The 18,138-nt window shown below is 54.1% G+C and overlaps 1 protein-coding gene across 4 annotated transcripts; it reads right to left on the bottom strand.

The window, feature by feature from the left end:
* Positions 1-381: 381 nt before the first annotated feature.
* Positions 382-16,489, bottom strand: LOC120381306 (alpha-1B-glycoprotein-like). Of its 4 annotated transcripts, XM_039499501.1 has the most exons (10): positions 16,318-16,478; positions 16,160-16,192; positions 14,951-15,250; positions 13,051-13,380; positions 12,116-12,418; positions 9,881-10,201; positions 8,743-9,063; positions 7,287-7,607; positions 4,355-4,459; positions 382-833 (listed from the first exon to the last, which is right to left on the bottom strand). In XM_039499501.1, the coding sequence occupies exons 1-10, from the start codon at positions 16,466-16,468 to the stop codon at positions 736-738; spliced, it is 2,283 nt and encodes a 760-aa protein (XP_039355435.1). In that variant the 5' UTR covers positions 16,469-16,478; the 3' UTR covers positions 382-735. The 4 variants fall into 4 exon arrangements, with proteins under 4 accessions (XP_039355435.1, XP_039355438.1, XP_039355437.1 ...); XM_039499504.1 differs by lacking the exon at positions 7,287-7,607 and having other exon boundaries at positions 16,318-16,489; XM_039499503.1 differs by lacking the exon at positions 9,881-10,201 and having other exon boundaries at positions 16,318-16,486.
* Between the last annotated feature and the right edge of the window lie 1,649 nt (positions 16,490-18,138).

Genomic DNA, 18,138 nt, shown 5'->3' with positions numbered 1-18,138 from the left:
TTTTTTTTTTAGAAGACTAAGGGGACCTGAGAACATTCTTCCAATATGTGGAGGGCGGTTACAAAGAAGACGGGGACCAATTGTTCCTCATTTCCACTGAAGTTAGACAAGCATCTGCAGCAAGAGAGATTGAGGTTAGAGATTAGGGAAAAGTTTCTCCCTGTAAGCGCAGTTAAGCTCTGTAATCGGCTTCCGAGTGAGGTTGTGGAAGCCCCATCACTGGAGGTTTTGCAGACCAGGTGGGACAAACACCTGCTGGAGATGATCTACATGGTCCTACCTCAGTGCACGGGGCTGGACTTCATGACGTCTCCAGGTCCCTTCCAGCCTGACACGTCTCATTTTATAGAATCATGGGGGAGGGGGAGCAGAAAGACCATAGGAGGTTAAAAGGGGGTTTAATGACCAACAGGAGACAGGAAATTTACAGAGATTTTCATCAGTTTGAATGTTCCTGGTAAAGGGGAGATTTGCTGAGAAGTTAGGAGAGTAGAAATTTCTTCCTTCCTTTCAAACTGTCCCAGTCTCTCTGCAGCAGGCAAAGAGACACCATCACATCTCGTTTTGCCAGGGATGTTTTCGGCTGGAGACCTGGTGTGTGCCCACCGGCGTGAAGGAGACCTTGGGAGGATATGCACAGTGAGTGTGGTAAGCTTCACGGATCTTCATAGGTCCTATGATGTTGCGGGGGACAGGGAGGCAAGGAGCTGAGGGGGGTGTAATTTCCGCTGGAGGTTAAAGAGTGTCTGGGTTGATCATTGCCAGAGACATAGGTGAGTAACTGCTGATGAAACCATCGTTCTGGGCTCTCCTCCTCCACGCCCACTTGGAACCTACCAATGAGAAAAGCAAATCAGTCACTTCGCTACCATACCAGGGGCATTTCATGGTGTGTTTCTGTTCCACGTTAGGGCTCTGGCTCAGAAGGGGAAAGGGTGGGGTGCACTTAGAAGGGAGACCAACAAGGGATAGAAAAGCAAGGAAGCCAGGAAGGGGCATTGCGGGTAGCTCAATAGGGGGCACACTCCCCTGGGAAAGAGTGCGGTCTGCAATATCCTCATGGGTCACTGGGGGTGCTGTGCTGCAGGGAGCAGCGGCTCAGTAAGGGCCATTCTTGCAACTTAATCAGCACTGACTCCAATGCACCAGCATGACACTAGGGGGTGCTGTGATGCAGGGAGCAGTGCAGGGAGGGTCTCCCCTGATAGTGCTAAGCAGTGCGGCGCTAGGGGGAGCTGTGCTCCAGGGAGTCAGGCAGGGCTCACCAGGAGGTGGTCTCTTCTGCCAGTCAGTGCTGAGCCCACGGTGGCATTGTGCTGCAGGGAGCAGGGCAGGGGGTGTGTCACAGCAGAGAAACCATAATAAACCTGGTCTGCTGCATGGAAGGAGAAACTGAGGCACACTATCTCATGGCATTGCTGGCTAAATGCCAAGTTACATACACTCTAGAAAACATTACTATCTGCATTGAGTTAACACCAGTTGGAAAAGCAGAAGGGTTATCAATACTGAACAGATACAAAGAGATGCTTTCTAGCATCCCAGAGGAGGCACACTGGCTAACGTCTGAAATGACCAGACTGATCCCCAAAGGGTTAAAAGATACTCAGAGCTTTACAAGCGCTCATGGGGGAGCTTAGCAACACTTGGGAGCTGTATGGTCAAAACCTAAAGAGGATCTTGGGCCCACTGCCTCCGCATGAATCAGTGACTAAAACTGCAGTGAACTAAGGGGGATGGGGTGATGCTCTGTACCTCAAAGTAGCACCGTGGAGCCCCCATATTCACCACTGTCATACAATGATGATATGTTTGGTACAAAGTTTGCCTTGTGAGGTATCATTTTAAAGTCTTCATCTGCTGAACATTAATATCCTCTTGGATTGCGTGTGCTGTCATTGTATGGGAAGTTTTGAAGTATTGCTGTATATGTTAGTGAAATATGTTGTGAGGTTGGGAACACCCACAACCAGCCTTTCAAGAATAACAGTGGAGTAGCCAGGCAACATTAGTGACTCATCAACACCCATCAAGGAAAGAATCCACTATCCATAGACTGTATACAACGGAGACTGCTTGACCAATGGGGACCACCTGATCCCCACTGCAGAGCAAAGATCTTAGCAAGAAAGTATAAAAGAGGGGAAGTGACAACTTCACTTGGCCTCACTCCCTCCACAACTCAACACCTGGCAACACGTTTGGAGGACAAAGACTTTGAACTGGGAGAAGGAGGTCCCAGGCTGGAGAGGAGTCCTAGCCTGTGTATTGAGGATCTGTAACCTGCTTGTATCATCTCTCAGGGGGAGACACGGCTTGATTCAAATCCTGTTTAGTTTGTAGAACTTAGACTGTGAATTTATTTTTATTTCTTAAGGAATCAACTTTGATCTCTGTACTTGCTCCCTATAATCACTTCAAATCTTTCTGTCGTTAATCATCTGTTCTATATTTTACCTAAAACAGCGTGTTTTGGTTCAAGTGCTTGGGGAATCTCAGCTCAGGTTACAAAGGCTGGTGCATGTCCACTTCTGTTGACGAAGTGGTGAACTAGGTAATGAGCTTACCCTGGCCAGGCTTCTGACCAGTGAAAGATGGTGCAGTTCTGGGGTGCAAGGTTGGGGAGCTGGGGGGAATTGGCTGGAGCCTCCCTTTTGATGTTTCATGAATGCCTGGGAGATCATTCATGTACCTCAGTTGGGCATGTCCCTGCCTGTGGATGGCTGTGTAAGTGTAGTGCCTATCAGAGGTTTGTGGCTTGACAACAGCATCAGAGTGTGAGAGAGTGTGACATTCGGTACCTCATGGGAACACCCTGCACCCCCATGTTGATCTTTGTAAAATGATTGTGTGGTATCCAATGCAAGGTTTCTTATGTTGGGTGTATTTGAAGGTTCATGATGCACGGAGCATGGTTGTTATAGTGATATTATAGTAATTGCTGTTAGAGTAACGTTATAGCAATGTTACAGGTTATAATTTCATGCATATAGTTATGAGGCTGAAAATGTGTCTTCATGGCTTAAAACAAGCCCAGGCAAAGCTCTCTAAGAGCAGAGGGGCAGTTCACACCTCATCAAGGCATGTATGGGACAAACCCAGCCCAGCCTCACAGGAACAAAGGACACTGGCCTAGGCAACAGCAAAAGGTCTGTTGGACTCTCGAGTGAGTCTCCCCCCTTCCTTTGGTCAGTTTAGGACTGCGATGAGGTAATGCTCACCTGACTCTGAAGTGGAGGACAAAGCAAAGAGGGAAGAAAGGACATGATAAAAGGGAGAGACGTTTGCCCTGCTCTTCCTCTCCCTTCCACCTCCATCTACAGACCCCACCACCAAGCGACTGAAGCGCTGATCAAAGGGGAGAGCCTGGCTGAAGGGCAGCCAGCCAGCCTGTGGTGAGAAGCATTAAGTTTGTAAGGGCACTGAAAATGTTAAGACCAGCTTAGAATGCGTTTTGCTTTTATTTCATTTGACCAAATCTAACTTGTTGTGCTTTGACTTATAATTACTTAAAATCTACCTTTATAGTTAATAAATCTGTTTGTTTATTCTACCTGAAGCAGTGCGTTTGGTTTGAAGCGTGTCAGAGACTCCCCTTGGGTTAACAAGCCTGGTACATATCAATTTTTTTGTTAAATTGACAAACTTATATAAGCTTGCAGTGTCCGGTGGGCATAACTGGACACTGCAAGACGGAGGTCCCTAGGGTTGTGTCTGGGACTGGAGATATTGGCTAGTGTCATTCGGTCACACAATCCAAGGAGCAGCTTACATGCCAGAGGCTGTGCGTGAACCGCCCAGGAGTGGGGGTTCCCACAGCAGAGCAGGGTAAGGCTGGTTCCCAGAGTCAAGGATTGGAGTGACCTAGCAGATCACCGATCCAGATAACACCAGAGGGGAACCTCACGGAGAGATACCCCAGGTTGGTGGGACACAGGGCTCAGCAGTCACACAGTCTATGAGTCTATGAAGCAGAGTTTCCCTCCTGTAAACTCCCCAGAGTCCTTTACTCCAAATTACCCACCGTCCTTTGCACTGGAGTCCTGTATTACTAAATCACCCTTGATCCTGTACAAGGCAGTCCTGCTCTAGCCAATTACCCAAAGTTATTTCCAGTTGCGATCCTAAATTAATCTTGGAGGTGGAAGGGGAGGGGAGAGGAGATAGTGCTCCAGAATCTCCTAGGATTTGGAGAATTGAATGGTCATCCTGGATGCCTGGGTCTCATTCCCCATCTCAGTCTCTCCCTGACAGGGACTGAGAGCTGTGGTGTCCCATGAGGGTGAGGGCCCTGTTCTGCCATCTTGGATGCCTGGGTCCCATTCCCCATCCCCCTCTTTCCCTCCCCACACACCTTTCTTCATCCTCTTGCAGAGACAGACGAGAAGCAGCAGAAGAACCAGACCCATGGCAGCACCAGCACACCCAGCCACCAGGGGGATGGGCAGAGACCCAATAGCTAAGAGAAGGAGAAAAAGGGGAGCTGTTAATAACCAGGAACCGTAGGGACAGAACAGTGAATAGGGATCTGCTACCTCCACTATACCCCAGCCAGGGCAGGGAACTATGGGTGCCCTACCCTTTAAGGAAGATTTTCTGCCTGCCAGGTGCTTTCGGTATCAGCCATGGTGAAATGCTGCCACCCGTGGGTCAATCAGGGATCCTGCAATGGGGGGGGATGGGCGTACCTATTGTCCCCGTTAAAGTTTGCAGGCGAGGTCTTGCTTTGAAGGTAGCAGGGGGCTGCTGGTATCACCCTGAGGTGGCTTTATTTTGGGGGGCTGTAAGGGGCATTTGGGGGCCTCACCCTTCATGGTGATGTTCACAGGCCAGCTCCTGGGGGATGGGATCAACCTTCCATTCACATTCTCCTTGTTATCTGTACTGTATGATGGGCACTAGGGGCAGCAGAGGGGGAGGGAATGGGAGAGGAAGGGGTGGCTGTACTGTATGATGGGAACTAGGGGGCAGCAGAGGGTGGGGTGGGGAAGGGGCGGCTGTACTGTATAATGGGCACTAGGGGGCAGCAGAGGGTGGGGGTGGGGAAGGGGCAGCTGTACTGTAGAATGGGCACTAGGGGGCAGCAGAGGGTGGGGGCGGGGAAGGGGCGGCTGTGCTGTATAATGGGCACCAGGGGCAGCAGAGGGTGGGGAGGGGAAGGGCGGCTGTACTGTATAATGGGCACTAGGGGCAGCAGAGGTGGGGTGGGGAAGGGGCGGCTGTACTGTATAATGGGCACTAGGGGCAGCAGAGGGTGGGGCGGGGAAGGGGTGGCTGTACTGTATAATGGGCACTAGGGGCAGCAGAGGGTGGGGCGGGGAAGGGGTGGCTGTGCTGTATAATGGGCACTAGGGGCAGCAGAGGGTGGGGTGGGGAAGAGGCGGCTGTGCTGTATAATGGGCACTAGGGGCAGCAGAGAGTGGGGGTGGGAAGAGGCGGCTGTACTGTATAAGGGCACTAGGGGCAGCAGAGGTGGGGCGGGAAGAGGCAGCTGTACTGTATAATGGGCACTAGGGGCAGCAGAGGGTGGGGTGGGAAGAGGCGGCTGTACTGTATAAGGGGCACTAGGGGCAGCAGAGGGTGGGGCGGGAAGGGGCAGCTGTACTGTATAATGGGCACTAGGGGACAGCAGAGGGTGGGGATGGGGAAGGGCGGCTGTACTGTATAATGGGCACTAGGGGCAGCAGAGGGTGGGGGTGGGGAAGGGCGGCTGTACTGTATGATGGGCACTAGGGGCAGCAGAGGGGTGGGGTGGGGAGGGGCGGCTATACTGTATAATGGGCACTAGGGGCAGCAGAGGGTGGGGCGGGGAAGGGGCGGCTGTACTGTATAATGGGCACTAGGGGCAGCAGAGGGTGGGGGTGGGGAAGGGGCGGCTGTACTGTATAATGGGCACTGGGGGCAGCAGAGGGTGGGGTGGGGAAGGCAGCTGTACTGTATAATGGGCACTAGGGGCAGCAGAGGGTGGGGCGGGAAGGGCGGCTGTACTGTATAATGGGCACTAGGGGCAGCAGAGGGTGGGGTGGGGAAGGGCGGCTATACTGTATAATGGGCACTTGGGGGCAGCAGAGGGTGTGGGGGGGGGAAGGGGCGGCTGTACTATATAATGGGCACTAGGGGCAGCAGAGGATGGGATGGGGAAGGGGCGGCTGTGCTGTATAATGGGCACCAGGGGGCAGGAGAGGGTGGGGGAGAAGAAGGGGCAGCTGTACTGTATAATGGGCACTAGGGGGCAACAGAGGGTGGGGGTGGGGAGGGGGCAGCTGTACTGTATAATGGGCACTAGGGGCAGCAGAGGGTGGCGGCGGGGAGGGCGGCTCTACTGTATAATGGGAACTAGGGGCAGCAGAGGGCGGGGACGGGGCGGCTATACTGTCTAATGGGCACTAGGGGCAGCAGGGGGTGGGGGCGGGGAAGGGGCGGCTGTACTGTATAATGGGCACTAGGGGCAGCAGAGGGTGGGGCGGGAAGGGGCGGCTGTACTGTATAATGGGCACCAGGGGGCAGCAGAGGGGGGGGGTGGGGAAGGGGTGGCTGTGCTGTATAATGGACACTAGGGAGCAGCAGAGGGTGGGGTGGGGAAGGGGCGGCTCTACTGTATAATGGGCACTAGGGGCAGCAGAGGGTGGAGGCGGGGGAGGGGCGGCTCTACTGTATAATGGGAACTAGGGGCAGCAGAGGGTGGAGGCGGGGGAGGGGCGGCTCTACTGTATAATGGGAACTAGGGGGCAGCAGAGGGCGGGGCAATGGGCACTAGGGGCAGCAGAGGGCGGGGGCGGGGAAGGGGCGGCTGTACTGTATAATGGGCACCAGGGGGCCGCAGAGGGTGGGGATGGGGAAGGGGCGGCTGTGCTGTATAATGGGCACTAGGGGCAGCAGACTATATAATGGGCACTAGGGGCAGCAGAGGATGGGATGGGGAACGGGCGGCTCTACTGTATAATGGGCACCAGGGGCAGCAGAGGACGGGGTGGGGAGGGGCGACTGTACTGTATAATGGGCACTAGGGGGCAGCAGAGGGTGGGGGTGGGGAAGGGGCGGCTGTACTGTATAATGGGCACTAGGGGCAGCAGAGAGTGGGGGCGGGGAAGGGGTCACTATACTTAGGCACTGGGGCAGCATAAGGAGTGGGAGCTGAGTTAAGCAGCCATTCATTATACAGCTGCATCGTGTCCACAATCGTTTTCCTTCAGAAACAGCCAGGTGTGTGAGTTTCCCTGTTTTCCCCACCGCAGGACTACGCAGTATATCTCCGAGGGCATTTGGAGGTTTGGGGGCAGCCTCACCCTTCATGGTGACATTCACAGCCTGGCTCCTGGGGGACGGGATCCACCTCCCGCTCACGTTTTCCTCGTAACTGCAGGTGAATTCCCCAGTGCTCTCAGGACCAGCCCGTGGGAAAGTGAGCATCATAGAGTCAGTGCTGGGCTCTGTGGTGCTGATCTCCGACACCATGTCCCTGGGGATAATCTCGGCTCCATCCTTGTAAAAGTGAAATCTCCACTCACTGATGTCACCAGGGGCCATGCAGGTGATGAGCAGGGGGAGACCTTCACTCACCACTCCGGATGGGGGATCCATGCTCAGTACTGGTTGGGGAGGGGGATCTGAGGGGAGGGCAAAGAGGATGGGTCAGCAGGAGATCCAGATTGGGGAAATTGGTAGAAATCTGCTATACTGTATAATGGGTACTAGGGGGCAGCAGAGGGTGGGGGTGGGGAAGGGCGGTTGTACTGTATAATGGGCACTAGGGGCAGCAGAGGGTGGGGTGGGGCGGCTGTACTGTATAATGGGCACTAGGGGCAGCAGAGGGTCGGGGTGGGGAAGGGGCGGCTGTACTGTATAATGGGCACCAGGGGCAGCAGAGGGTGAGGGTGGGGAAGAGGTGGCGGTACTGTATAATGGGCACCAGGGGGCAGCAGAGGGTGTGGGTGGGGAAGGGGCGGCTGTACTGTATAATGGGCACTAGGGGCAGCAGAGCGTGGGGGTGGGAAGGGGCAGCTGTACTGTATAATGGGCACCAGGGGCAGCAGAGGGTGGGGCGGGGAAGAGGTGGCTGTACTGTATAATGGGCACCAGGGGCAGCAGAGGGTGGGGTGGGGAAGGGGCGGCTTTATTGTATAATGGGCACTAGGGGCAGCAGAGGGTGAGGGTAGGGAAGGGGCGGCTGTACTGTATAATGGGCACTAGGGGCAGCAGAGGGTGGGGAGGAGGGGCGGCTGTACTGTATAATGGGCACTAGGGGCAGCAGAGGGTGGGGGTGGGGAGGGGCGGCTCTACTGTATAATGGGCACTGGGGCAGCAGAGGGTGGGGGTGGGGGAGGGGTGGCTGTACTGTATAATGGGCACTAGGGGGCAGCAGAGGGTAGTGCGGGGAAGGGGCGGCTATACTGTATAATGGGCACTAGGGGGCAGCAGAGGGTGGGGTGGGGAAGGGGCGGCTCTGCTGTATAATGGGCACTAGGGGGCAGCAGAGGGTGGGGTGAGGAAGGGGCGGCTATATTGTATAATGGGCACTAGGGGCAGCAGAGAGTGGGGGCGGGGAAGGGGTCACTATACTTAGGCACTGGGGCAGCATAAGGAGTGGGAGCTGAGTTAAGCAGCCATTCATTATACAGCTGCATCGTGTCCACAATCGTTTTCTTTCAGAAACAGCCAGGTGTGTGAGTTTCCCTGTTTTCCCCACCGCAGGACTACGCAGTATATCTCCGAGGGCATTTGGAAGTTTGGGGGCAGCCTCACCCTTCATGGTGACATTCAGAGCCCGACTCCTGGGGGACGGGATCCACCTCCCGCTCACGTTTTCCTCGTAACTGCAGGTGAATTCCCCAGTGCTCTCAGGACCAGCCCGTGGGAAAGTGAGCATCATAGAGTCAGTGCTGGACTCTGTGGTGCTGATCTCTGACCCCATGTCCCCGGGGATAATCTTGGCTCCATCCCTGTAGAAGTGAAACCTCCACTCTCGTGCATCTCCGGGGGCCGTGCAGGTGATGACTAAGGGGATCCCTTTGCTCACCACTCCAGATTGGGGCTCCATGCTCAGCACAGGCAAGGGAAGGGGATCTGAGGGGAGGGCAAAGAGGATGGGTCAACAGGAGATCCAGATTGGGGAAACTGGTAAAAATGTGCTATACTGTATAATGGGCACGAGGGGGCAGCAGAGGGTGGGAGTGGGGAAGGGGCGGCTGTACGGTTTAATGGGCACTAGGGGCAGTAGAGGGTGGGGCGGGAAGGGGCGGCTGTGCTGTATAATGGGCACTAGGGGGCAGCAGAGGGTGGGGGTGGGGAAGGGGTGGCTCTACTGTATAATGGGCACGAGGGGGCAGCAGAGGGTGGGGGCGGGGAAGGGGCGGCTGTGCTGTATAATGGGCACTAGGGGGCAGCAGAGGGTGGGGTGGGGAAGGGGTGGCTATACTGTATAATGGGCACGAGGGGGCAGCAGAGGGTGGGAGTGGGGAAGGGGCGGCTGTACGGTTTAATGGGCACTAGGGGGCAGCAGAGGGTGGGGTAGGGGAAGGGGCGGCTGTACAGTATAATGGGCACTAGGGGCAGTAGAGGTTGGGAACGGGGGAGGGGCGGCTATATTGTATAATGGGCACTAGGGGCAGTAGAGGTTGGTAACGGGGGAGGGGCGGCTATATTGTATAATGGGCACTAGGGGCAGCAGAGGGTGGGGGCCGGGAAGGGGTCACTATACTTAGGCACTGGGGCAGCATAAGGAGTGGGAGCTGAGTTAAGCAGCCATTCATTATACAGCTGCATCGTGTCCACAATCGTTTTCCTTCAGAAACAGCCAGGTGTGTGAATTTCCCTGTTCTCCCCACCGCAGGACTACGCAGTATATCTCCGAGGGCATTTGGAAGTTTGGGGGCAGCCTCACCCTTCATGGTGACATTCACAGCCCGACTCCTGAGGGACGGGATCCACCTCCCGCTCACGTTTTCCTCGTAACTGCAGGTGAATTCCCCAGTGCTCTCAGGACCAGCCCGTGGGAAAGTGAGCATCATAGAGTCAGTGCTGGGCTCTGTGGTGCTGATCTCAGACACCATGTCCCCGGGGATAATCTTGGCTCCATCCCTGTAGAAGTGAAACCTCCACTCTCGTGCATCTCCGGGGGCCGTGCAGGTGATGACTAAGGGGAGCCCTTTGCTCACCACTCCAGACGGGGGATCCATGCTCAGCACAGGCAAGGGAAGGGGATCTGAGAGGAGGGCAAAGAGGATGGGTCAACAGTAGATCCAGATTGGAGAAATTGGTAAAAGTCCGCTATACTGTATAATGGGCACTAGGGGGCAGCAGAGGGTGGGGGTGGGGAAGTGGTGCTTATTCGGTAAAATGGGCACTGGGGTAACTGAAGGTGTGGGCTGAGAAGCGTCAGCTCTACTTTATAATAGGTACTATGGGACAACAGAAGGAATGGCACTCGTGTTGCGGGGGCATTTATTACACCTCTGCATCACCTCAACAATCATTCTCTTTCAAAAGACAGCTGAGTGTGTGCACAGGTGCCCATGCGTGCAGGGGCGGCTTCAGGCCCCAGCACACCAAGCGCGTGCTTGGGGCGGCATGCCACGGGGGGCGCTCTGCCGGTTGCCAGGAGGGCGGCAGGTGGCTCCGGTGGACCTCCCACAGGCGTGCCTGCGGAGGGTCTGCTGGTCCCGCGGCTTCGGTGAAGCATCCACAGGCACGCCTGCGGGAGGTCCACCGGAGCCGTGGGACCGGCGACCGGAAGAGCGCCCCCCGTGGTGTGCCGCCGTGCTTGGGGTGGCGAAATTGCTAGAGCCGCCCCTGCATGCGTATCCACTGTCCCCTATTTCAGGAAGCACTGAATATATCTTGCATTGAATTTGAGACTTCAGGGCAGTGGTCCCCAACCTTTTTCGTCTGGCGGGCACCAGACGAAGGACCGTGGTGGCGGTCGAGCATCCACCGAAATACCACCAAAATTCGGCGGCATTTCGGCGGCGATGCCTCTGGATAATGGCACTTTTTGGCAGAAGCAGCATCATCCAAAGGCGTCTCCACTGGAAATTCGGCAGATGCTCAACCGCTGGCCAGGACGCGGGTGTATTTAGATGCCCCACACCGCATTGGGGAACCCTGCTTTAGGGCATCCTCGCTGTCATAAACATAAAGAGAAGGGTAGCATAAAATCCTTTCTGGGCAGCTGTACTGAATCACTTTACCTGTAAGGGGTTAAGAAGCAGAAATAACCTAGATGGCACCTGTCCAGAAGGACCAATGAGGAAAGAAGATACTTTTAAATCTGGGGGAGGGCGGGTTGTTTGTGGCTCTCTTTGGTTGTTCCCTCTCTGGACAGAGAGAGAGAGACCAGGCAGGTACAAAATCTCCTGAAAACATACCTGAAATGGTCCATCTAAAATTACAAAAATTGGAAGTAAGGCAAGAAAATGCGTTATGTTATCTTTCGTTTGGCTTCTGAAATTCCCCTATGCTAAAGAGGTAGTTTCAGTCCTGCTTTTGTAATTGTGAAGCTGAGTCCAGAGGGGAGTCCTCTTTGTCTTAAATCCTTTTATTACCCTGTAACGTTACCTTCCATCCTGATTTTGCAGGTGTAATTCTTTTACTTTTTTTTAAATACATTTCTTCTTTTAAGAATCTTATTGATTTTACAGAAAGAAGAGGAGCCCTTGTGGCACCTTAGAGACTAACACATTTATTTGAGCACAAGCTTTCGTGGGCTTCGGCCCACTTCACTGGACCACAAGGACTCTTGTTCTTTTTGCAGATACAGACTAACATGGCTGCTACTCTGAAACCTGTCATTATTGATTTTAGTGTCCTGAAAATAAGGGACAGGTCCGTATTCACATTGCTAAAGCAATTAGTTGGTATCTTATTCTCAAGCCTCCCGAGAAAAAGGGGTGAAGGGGCGTGGGAGATATTTTGGGGGGATAGCGACTCCAAGTGACCCTTCCCTGAATTTTTGTATAAATCACTTGGTGGTACCAGCAATACCGTCCAAGGACAAGGAAAGGAATTTGTGCCTCGGGGAAGTTTTTAATCTAAGCTGGTAGAATATAAGCTTGGGGGTCTTTCATGCAGGTCCCCACGTCTGTACCTCAGGGTTCAGGGTGGGGACCCTGATACTCACCCTTCATGGTGACGTTCACAGGCAAGCTTCTAGGGGATGGGACCCACCTCCCATTCACATTCTCCTCGTACCCGCAGGTGAATTCCCCAGCATTGCTGAGACCAGCCTGTGGGATGCTGAACACAGAGACATTCCTAGAGCTGGTGCTGGGCTCCTTGGGGATAATCTTTGCTCCATCTTTGTAGAAGTGAAACCTCCATTCGCCGGCATCCCCAGGGGCTGTGCAGGTGATGAGCAGGGGGAACCCTTCGTTCACCCCTCCTGAAGGGGGATCCACAGTCAGCACTGGCCGTGGAGGAGGATCTGAGGGAGCAGCAACAGGGAGAGATTAGCAGGGGAAACACAGTGCTGAGCGTGAAAAGCAGAAGCTATACTGTATAATGGGCACTAGGGGGCAGCAGACGGTGGGGGTGGGGAAGGGGCGGCTATACTGTATAATAGGCACTAGGGGGCAGCAGAGAGTGGGGGCAGGGGAAGAGCAGCTATACTGTATAATGGGCACTAGGGGGCAGCAGAGGGTGGGGGTGGGGAAGGGGCGGCTATACTGTATAATGGGCACTAGGGGCAGCAGAGGGTGGGGGTGGGGACGGGGCGGTTGTACTGTATAATGGGCACTAGGGGGCAGCAGAGGGTGCAGGTGGGGAAGGGGCGGCTGTACTGTATAATGGGCACCAGGGGGCAGCAGAGGGGGGTGGGAAAGGGGCAGCTGTACTGTATAATGGGCACTAGGGGGCAGCAGAGGGTGGGGGCGGGGAAGGGGTGGCCACGCTGGGTGTCAGTGTTTGAGAGCCGAATGCTTTGTTGCCTTACTGAATTGTTGGTTGGTCTCTTGTGTGTGTGTGTGTGTGTGTGTGTGTTTTTGGGTGTGTGTGCCCATGCTGTAGGAAGTGGTGATTGTATGTAGGGGTGGATTTTATTCTCCAGGGCAGCCTCACCTTTCAAGGTAACAGTCACAGCCTGGCTCCTGGTGGACAGGATCCATCTCCCGCTCTCTTTCGCCTCGTACCGGCAGGTGTATTCCCCGGTGCTGTTGGTGTCAACCTGCGGGATGCTGAGCACAGAGACTGTCATAGGGCTGGTCCTTGGCTCCGCGGTGCTGATCTCAGACCCAACGTCCCCAGGGACGATCTTGGCTCCATCTTGGTAGAAGTGAAACCTCAGCTGTCTGGCGTCCCCGGGGGCCGTGCAGGTGATGAGTAAGGGGTGCCCTTCGCTCACCACGCCAGATGGGGGATCCACACTCAGCGTCGGCTCTGGAGGGGGGTCTGAAGGGGGCAGGAAAAGGTGGGGGTCAGCCAGGGCAGAAGATGGAGGAAAGAGGAAATGTGGTTTGGAGAATGGAGCGGTTGCATCTTCCCTTCCTCCAGGACTTTGGACAAGTTGTTGGAGCTGGAATTGGGAATTCCTTCCCAAAAAACTACCTTGGGGTGTTGCTAACCATTGGGTTACCATGTTGGACAGCCATGCTCCTAGAACCATGTGGGTCTTCGTTTTCATTGGGCAACCAGACTGGTAGCCATGTTGGCAGCTACCTTAAAGCAATCAGGCTCTTTTCAGTTGGGTAGGAATGTTGGATTGCCATGTTGTGTGTGTGTAAAAGCATTCACAACAACAACTGGAATGGTGGGAGCCCCTAATGGAGAAGCGGGGGGGTCACTTGATATTTAAATAGCTACATTGTGGTGTACAGAGATAGAGGGGGTGTATGGAGAGAAGGAGAGAGAGGGAGAGTATGGGGATAGATAGATAGATAGATAGATAGATGTAATTATGTTCCTGAAAAGTGCTACTTTAAGTGAAATGATGTTAAGCAAATCAAATTTCCCCATAAGAATTAATGTAAATGGGGGGGGGGGAGGTTAGGTTCCAGGGAATTTTCTTTCACCAGACAAAAGACATTACACACAGACACACACACAGAGTAATAAACAATTGAATACTGTACACAGCAATGCTGATTGTGAAGCTTGGTTGAGGTGGTGGAGTCAGAGGGAGGGATATTTCCCAGGGAATGCCTTGCTGCTAAATGATGAACTAGCACTTGGCTGAGCCCTCAAGGGTTAACACATTGTTGTTAATGTAGCCTCACCCTCTACAAGGCAGCAGGGATGGAGGGAGGAGACACAATAGACACATGGCAGTGGCTGCAAACATTCCCGGTGGAAACTGAACGTGATGATGAACCCGGGCTATCCCACTGGAGCGCACCAGTCCCTCCACTTTCCAAAGTGCCGGGTGGTGTGTGTGTGTGTGTGTGTATGTGTGTCTGTGTGAGGGGGGGGCACAGGAACAGGACACCCTGACGTCAGCACCCCTCTCACCCCACCCCACCCCCAGCAAGCAGGAGGCTCCCGGGAGCAGCTCCAAGGCAGAGGCGCAGGAGCAGCACAGAAGAGTGGTGGGAGGGACACCTGAACTGCCAGCAATTGATAGCCTGTTAGGGGGCTGCTGCACAGGGAACTTAGGGGAGCTGGTCAGGGGGCTGCCGACCCACCCTGGTTCCAAGCCCAGACCAGCTGCAATGGCTGCTCTTCCTGCAAGCGGTGGACAAAGCAGGCGGCTGCCAAACAGTGTTATAAGGGAGCAGTGTGCGACTTTAAATTCTCTAATAGATCAGCGACGTAACAATGAAACAAGGTTAAGAGGAGTTATTGTAGATAGATAGAGAGATAGATAGAGAGATAGATAGATAGATAGATAGATAGATAGATAGATAGGGGGTGGTTGGGGATAGATAGATAGATAGATAGATAGGGGGTGGTTGGGGATAGATAGAGAGATAGATAGATAGGGGGTGGTTGGGGATAGATAGAGAGATAGATAGACCTATCTCACCTTTGACTCTGATGCTGATTCGGTTGCTCTCATAGGACGAGACAAAACGACCAGACTTGCCTGTGTAATAGTTACAGCTGTACAAACCCGCACTCCGTGGCTCCGTGATGTTGAGGTTGTAGGTGTGTTCCCGCCCGGAGGACACTCTGGCTGAAACAGCCCATCCCATGTTGCTGTAGTATTGGAATGTCGACACCTGATCCCTCACAGGGGGGGCAGAGCATGTGAGGCCCACGGTGTCTCCGAGCAGGTATTCAGCCTTCTGGGGATGCACGGAGAAGACTGGAGCTGGGTGTTTAGCTGGGGAACCAAGGTTCCATTAGCATCAACTCAAAACCAACACAGACCCGGCCGCAAATAGAAACCCTCACATTTGCCCTGCATCCACCCCTCCAACATGGGAAGGATCAGCTGGAGGCTCAGGTGTCACAGCCCTTCCCTTAGGGCTTTGGCTTTCGGAGTCATGGGATTCAAGCAGAATCTCAGCGTTGGTTATAGTTAGCTTCCAGCACTCCTGGTGAAGGAGGAAATCTCAAGATGGTGACTTGCTGTGACCTTCCTGAGTCTGCCCAGAGCCTGAGCCCATCACTGTGAGACGGGGCAGCTGCCCTGCGTGTGACAGGGCTGAGGTGAACACTGCACAATCTCCCCCCCTTGGGAAGGTGGAGGGGGGCCATCCCCGCATCAGCTCCCCTCAGGGTTGCCCCATGCCGTGAAGGGGGTACAAGAGAAAGAGGAGTTGGGAACTCCAAACAGATGTGGGTCTGGCCATTGCCTCTCTGAGCGGAAGCATTAACAATGTGCAGTTTCATCCACCAGGGAAAGGTGCTGGCTCAGCTGTTCCCAGAACTGAGCTTATCATCATTAGCCCTGAGTTCCTCTCCACCCATGTACACAACTCACCCCCCCCCCCGCCAATGTATGGCTCCCTCCCCTGCAGAGGGGCAGTCATCTTTCGTAGCCTGTCCGGGGCCTCTCTGCTGGGACCTGAGACCCACCCAACTCATCTCACCCGCTCTGGGATGGGCACAGTGTTAGGTCGGAATGAACTGGGGCTGGCTGGGTATAAGGAGCAAAGAGGGAGTTGGAGACCTCCGGACTCAGATACCCCCTACCTGCACTTCCACTTCCTACAGATTCAATGTGGGGAAATACCCCACCCCAGCTCACAGGATATTCCCACCCCCAGCAGTGGCATCTCAGCATTACCTGCAGGGAACACCGGCCGGGGAAGGAGAGAGGCTGAAAGAGAGAGAAGAGTTGATGAGACCTCCAAGTACACAAGAGATGGGATGCTGGGGAGAATGGGGGAGGTGGGTAATAGGAGAAGACAGACAGACAGAGAGACAGAAAGGGACGTCACTCACCCAGCACAGGCAGAAGGAGAGTTAGCACCATGCTGAACTGGTCCCTCTGGGGCTGGGAGCTGGGTTCTGAGCTCAGGCACCAGCCAGGGCTCCCTCCGGAAGGGTAACTGACCCTTCTGCTTTGTCCGTCCCACAAGATGGACAATCCCATGACATGATGCATTGCTCATCCTTGGCCCGCCCTCCCTCCATCCCATGATCTCTGAGAAGTCATGGGCTGCCACTCACCACAGGAAACGTGACGCGACCACAATCTTGGGCTCTTCCCCTCCACAGCCCAACTATTCGCCTCCCTGGCCACAAATGTCACCGGCCCTTGTTCTGTGGACCATCCACACACCTTTTCCTGCTGCCCCCTCTCAGTTCGGAGCTCCTGCGCTTCTATTTCCCGTTCTGTGATCCAGCAAGGGTCCCTGTGCTAGGCTCCCAGCTCCTCAGCCGTCACCTCTCTTGGGTGGAGATGCACATCTCTCACCCTCCTGTGTGGGGATTTTCCTGGCTGCAGTCTCCTGCCTTCACTGGGACTTCTCCGGCGAGTTCCTCTGTCTATACCAGTTTGCTTTGCCTTCCCCTCAGAGTCTATAAACAACACAATTGCTTGCGGTTTCCAGTGACCACACAGCACTTTCTAACCAAGCTCACTGAGTCCTGAGGGGGAAGCACTACTGGGAAAACATATCAAAGCAACAAAAGAACCTCCAGACATGCTAATAGGCTCACTGGAGACCAACCCACCCATCCCCACCCTGGCTCTGGCCGGCGTCGGTCTTTCCAGCCCTCAGATCCTTGGCTTGGCCTCTCTGCTGGGACCTGGATTGGGGCCCTCTGTGGACTGGAGCTCCTCTCTGTTAGCTGGAACAGAACCAGCTAAGCCCTGAGCCTGTTGAAAACCAGGCTATTTACACACTGTCCTTTCTTCATAGGCTCATCTTGGGAGAATCCAGTTTGAACCAATATTTGGGAGCATCTCCTGGGCGGGGGGGAGGGGAGGGAGGGGGAGGGGGTATGTCTCTGGAGTTGTTACAACCTGTTCTTAGTTCCTGGGTGAGCTCCCACCATGGGACTACACACAGTAATCTCTCTCCGAGATAGAGCAGGAAAATGTCCCATTTCCATCTCTGCAGCGCCCGGGCCCCTTACCAGTAATGATCCGATCCAGATCAGAAGACATCAGGAGACAGAGAATTGACCTCTTCCCTTGGGAGTGTGTTCTAATGGCTGATCTCCCTAAGCAGTGCCTTATTTCCAATTTGTATTTATCTGGTTCCAGCTATTTAGAAAAGCTGGACGAGCACAAGTCCATGGGGCTGGATGAGCTGCATCTGAGGGTGCTAAAGGAGTTGGCTGATGTGATTGCAGAGCCATTGGCCATTATCTTTGAAAACTCATGGCGATCAGGGGAGGTCCCGGATGACTGGAAAAAGGCTAATGTTGTGCCCATCTTTAAAAAAGGGAAGGAGGAGGATCTGGGGACCTAGAGGCCAGTCAGCCTCACCTCAGTCCCTGGAAAAATCATGGAGCAGGTCCTCAAGGAATCAATTCTGAAGCACTTAGAGGAGAAGAAAGTGATCAGCCAAACTTAATTGCCTTCTATGATGAGATAACTGGCTCTGTGGATGAGGGGAAAGCAGTGGACATGTTATTCCTTGACTTTAGCAAAGCTTTTGATATGGTCTCCCACAGTATTCTTGCCAGCAAGTTAAAGAAGTATGGGCTGGATGAATGGACTACAAGATGGATAGAAAGCTGGCCAAATCATAGGGCTCAACTGGTAGTGATTGATGGCTCCATGTCTAGTTGGCAGCTGGTATCAAGTGGAGT

This window comes from Mauremys reevesii, linkage group 13 (assembly GCF_016161935.1).
Source record: "Mauremys reevesii isolate NIE-2019 linkage group 13, ASM1616193v1, whole genome shotgun sequence".
Taxonomy (NCBI): domain Eukaryota; kingdom Metazoa; phylum Chordata; order Testudines; family Geoemydidae; genus Mauremys; species Mauremys reevesii.
The sequence above is the reverse complement of the archived record's forward strand: the minus strand, read 5'-3'. Positions and strand labels throughout refer to the sequence as shown.

Coding starts and splice junctions, on each gene's coding strand:
- LOC120381306 (XM_039499501.1), bottom strand. CDS start 16,468: ATGGGATTGTCCATCTTGTGGGACGGACAAAGCAGAAGGGTCAGTTAC. Junction 15,251..16,159: donor CCGGCCGGTGTTCCCTGCAG/GTAATGCTGAGA, acceptor TTGGTTCCCCAG/CTAAACACCCAGCTCCAGTC. Junction 13,381..14,950: donor AATCAGCATCAGAGTCAAAG/GTGAGATAGGTC, acceptor TGCCCCCTTCAG/ACCCCCCTCCAGAGCCGACG.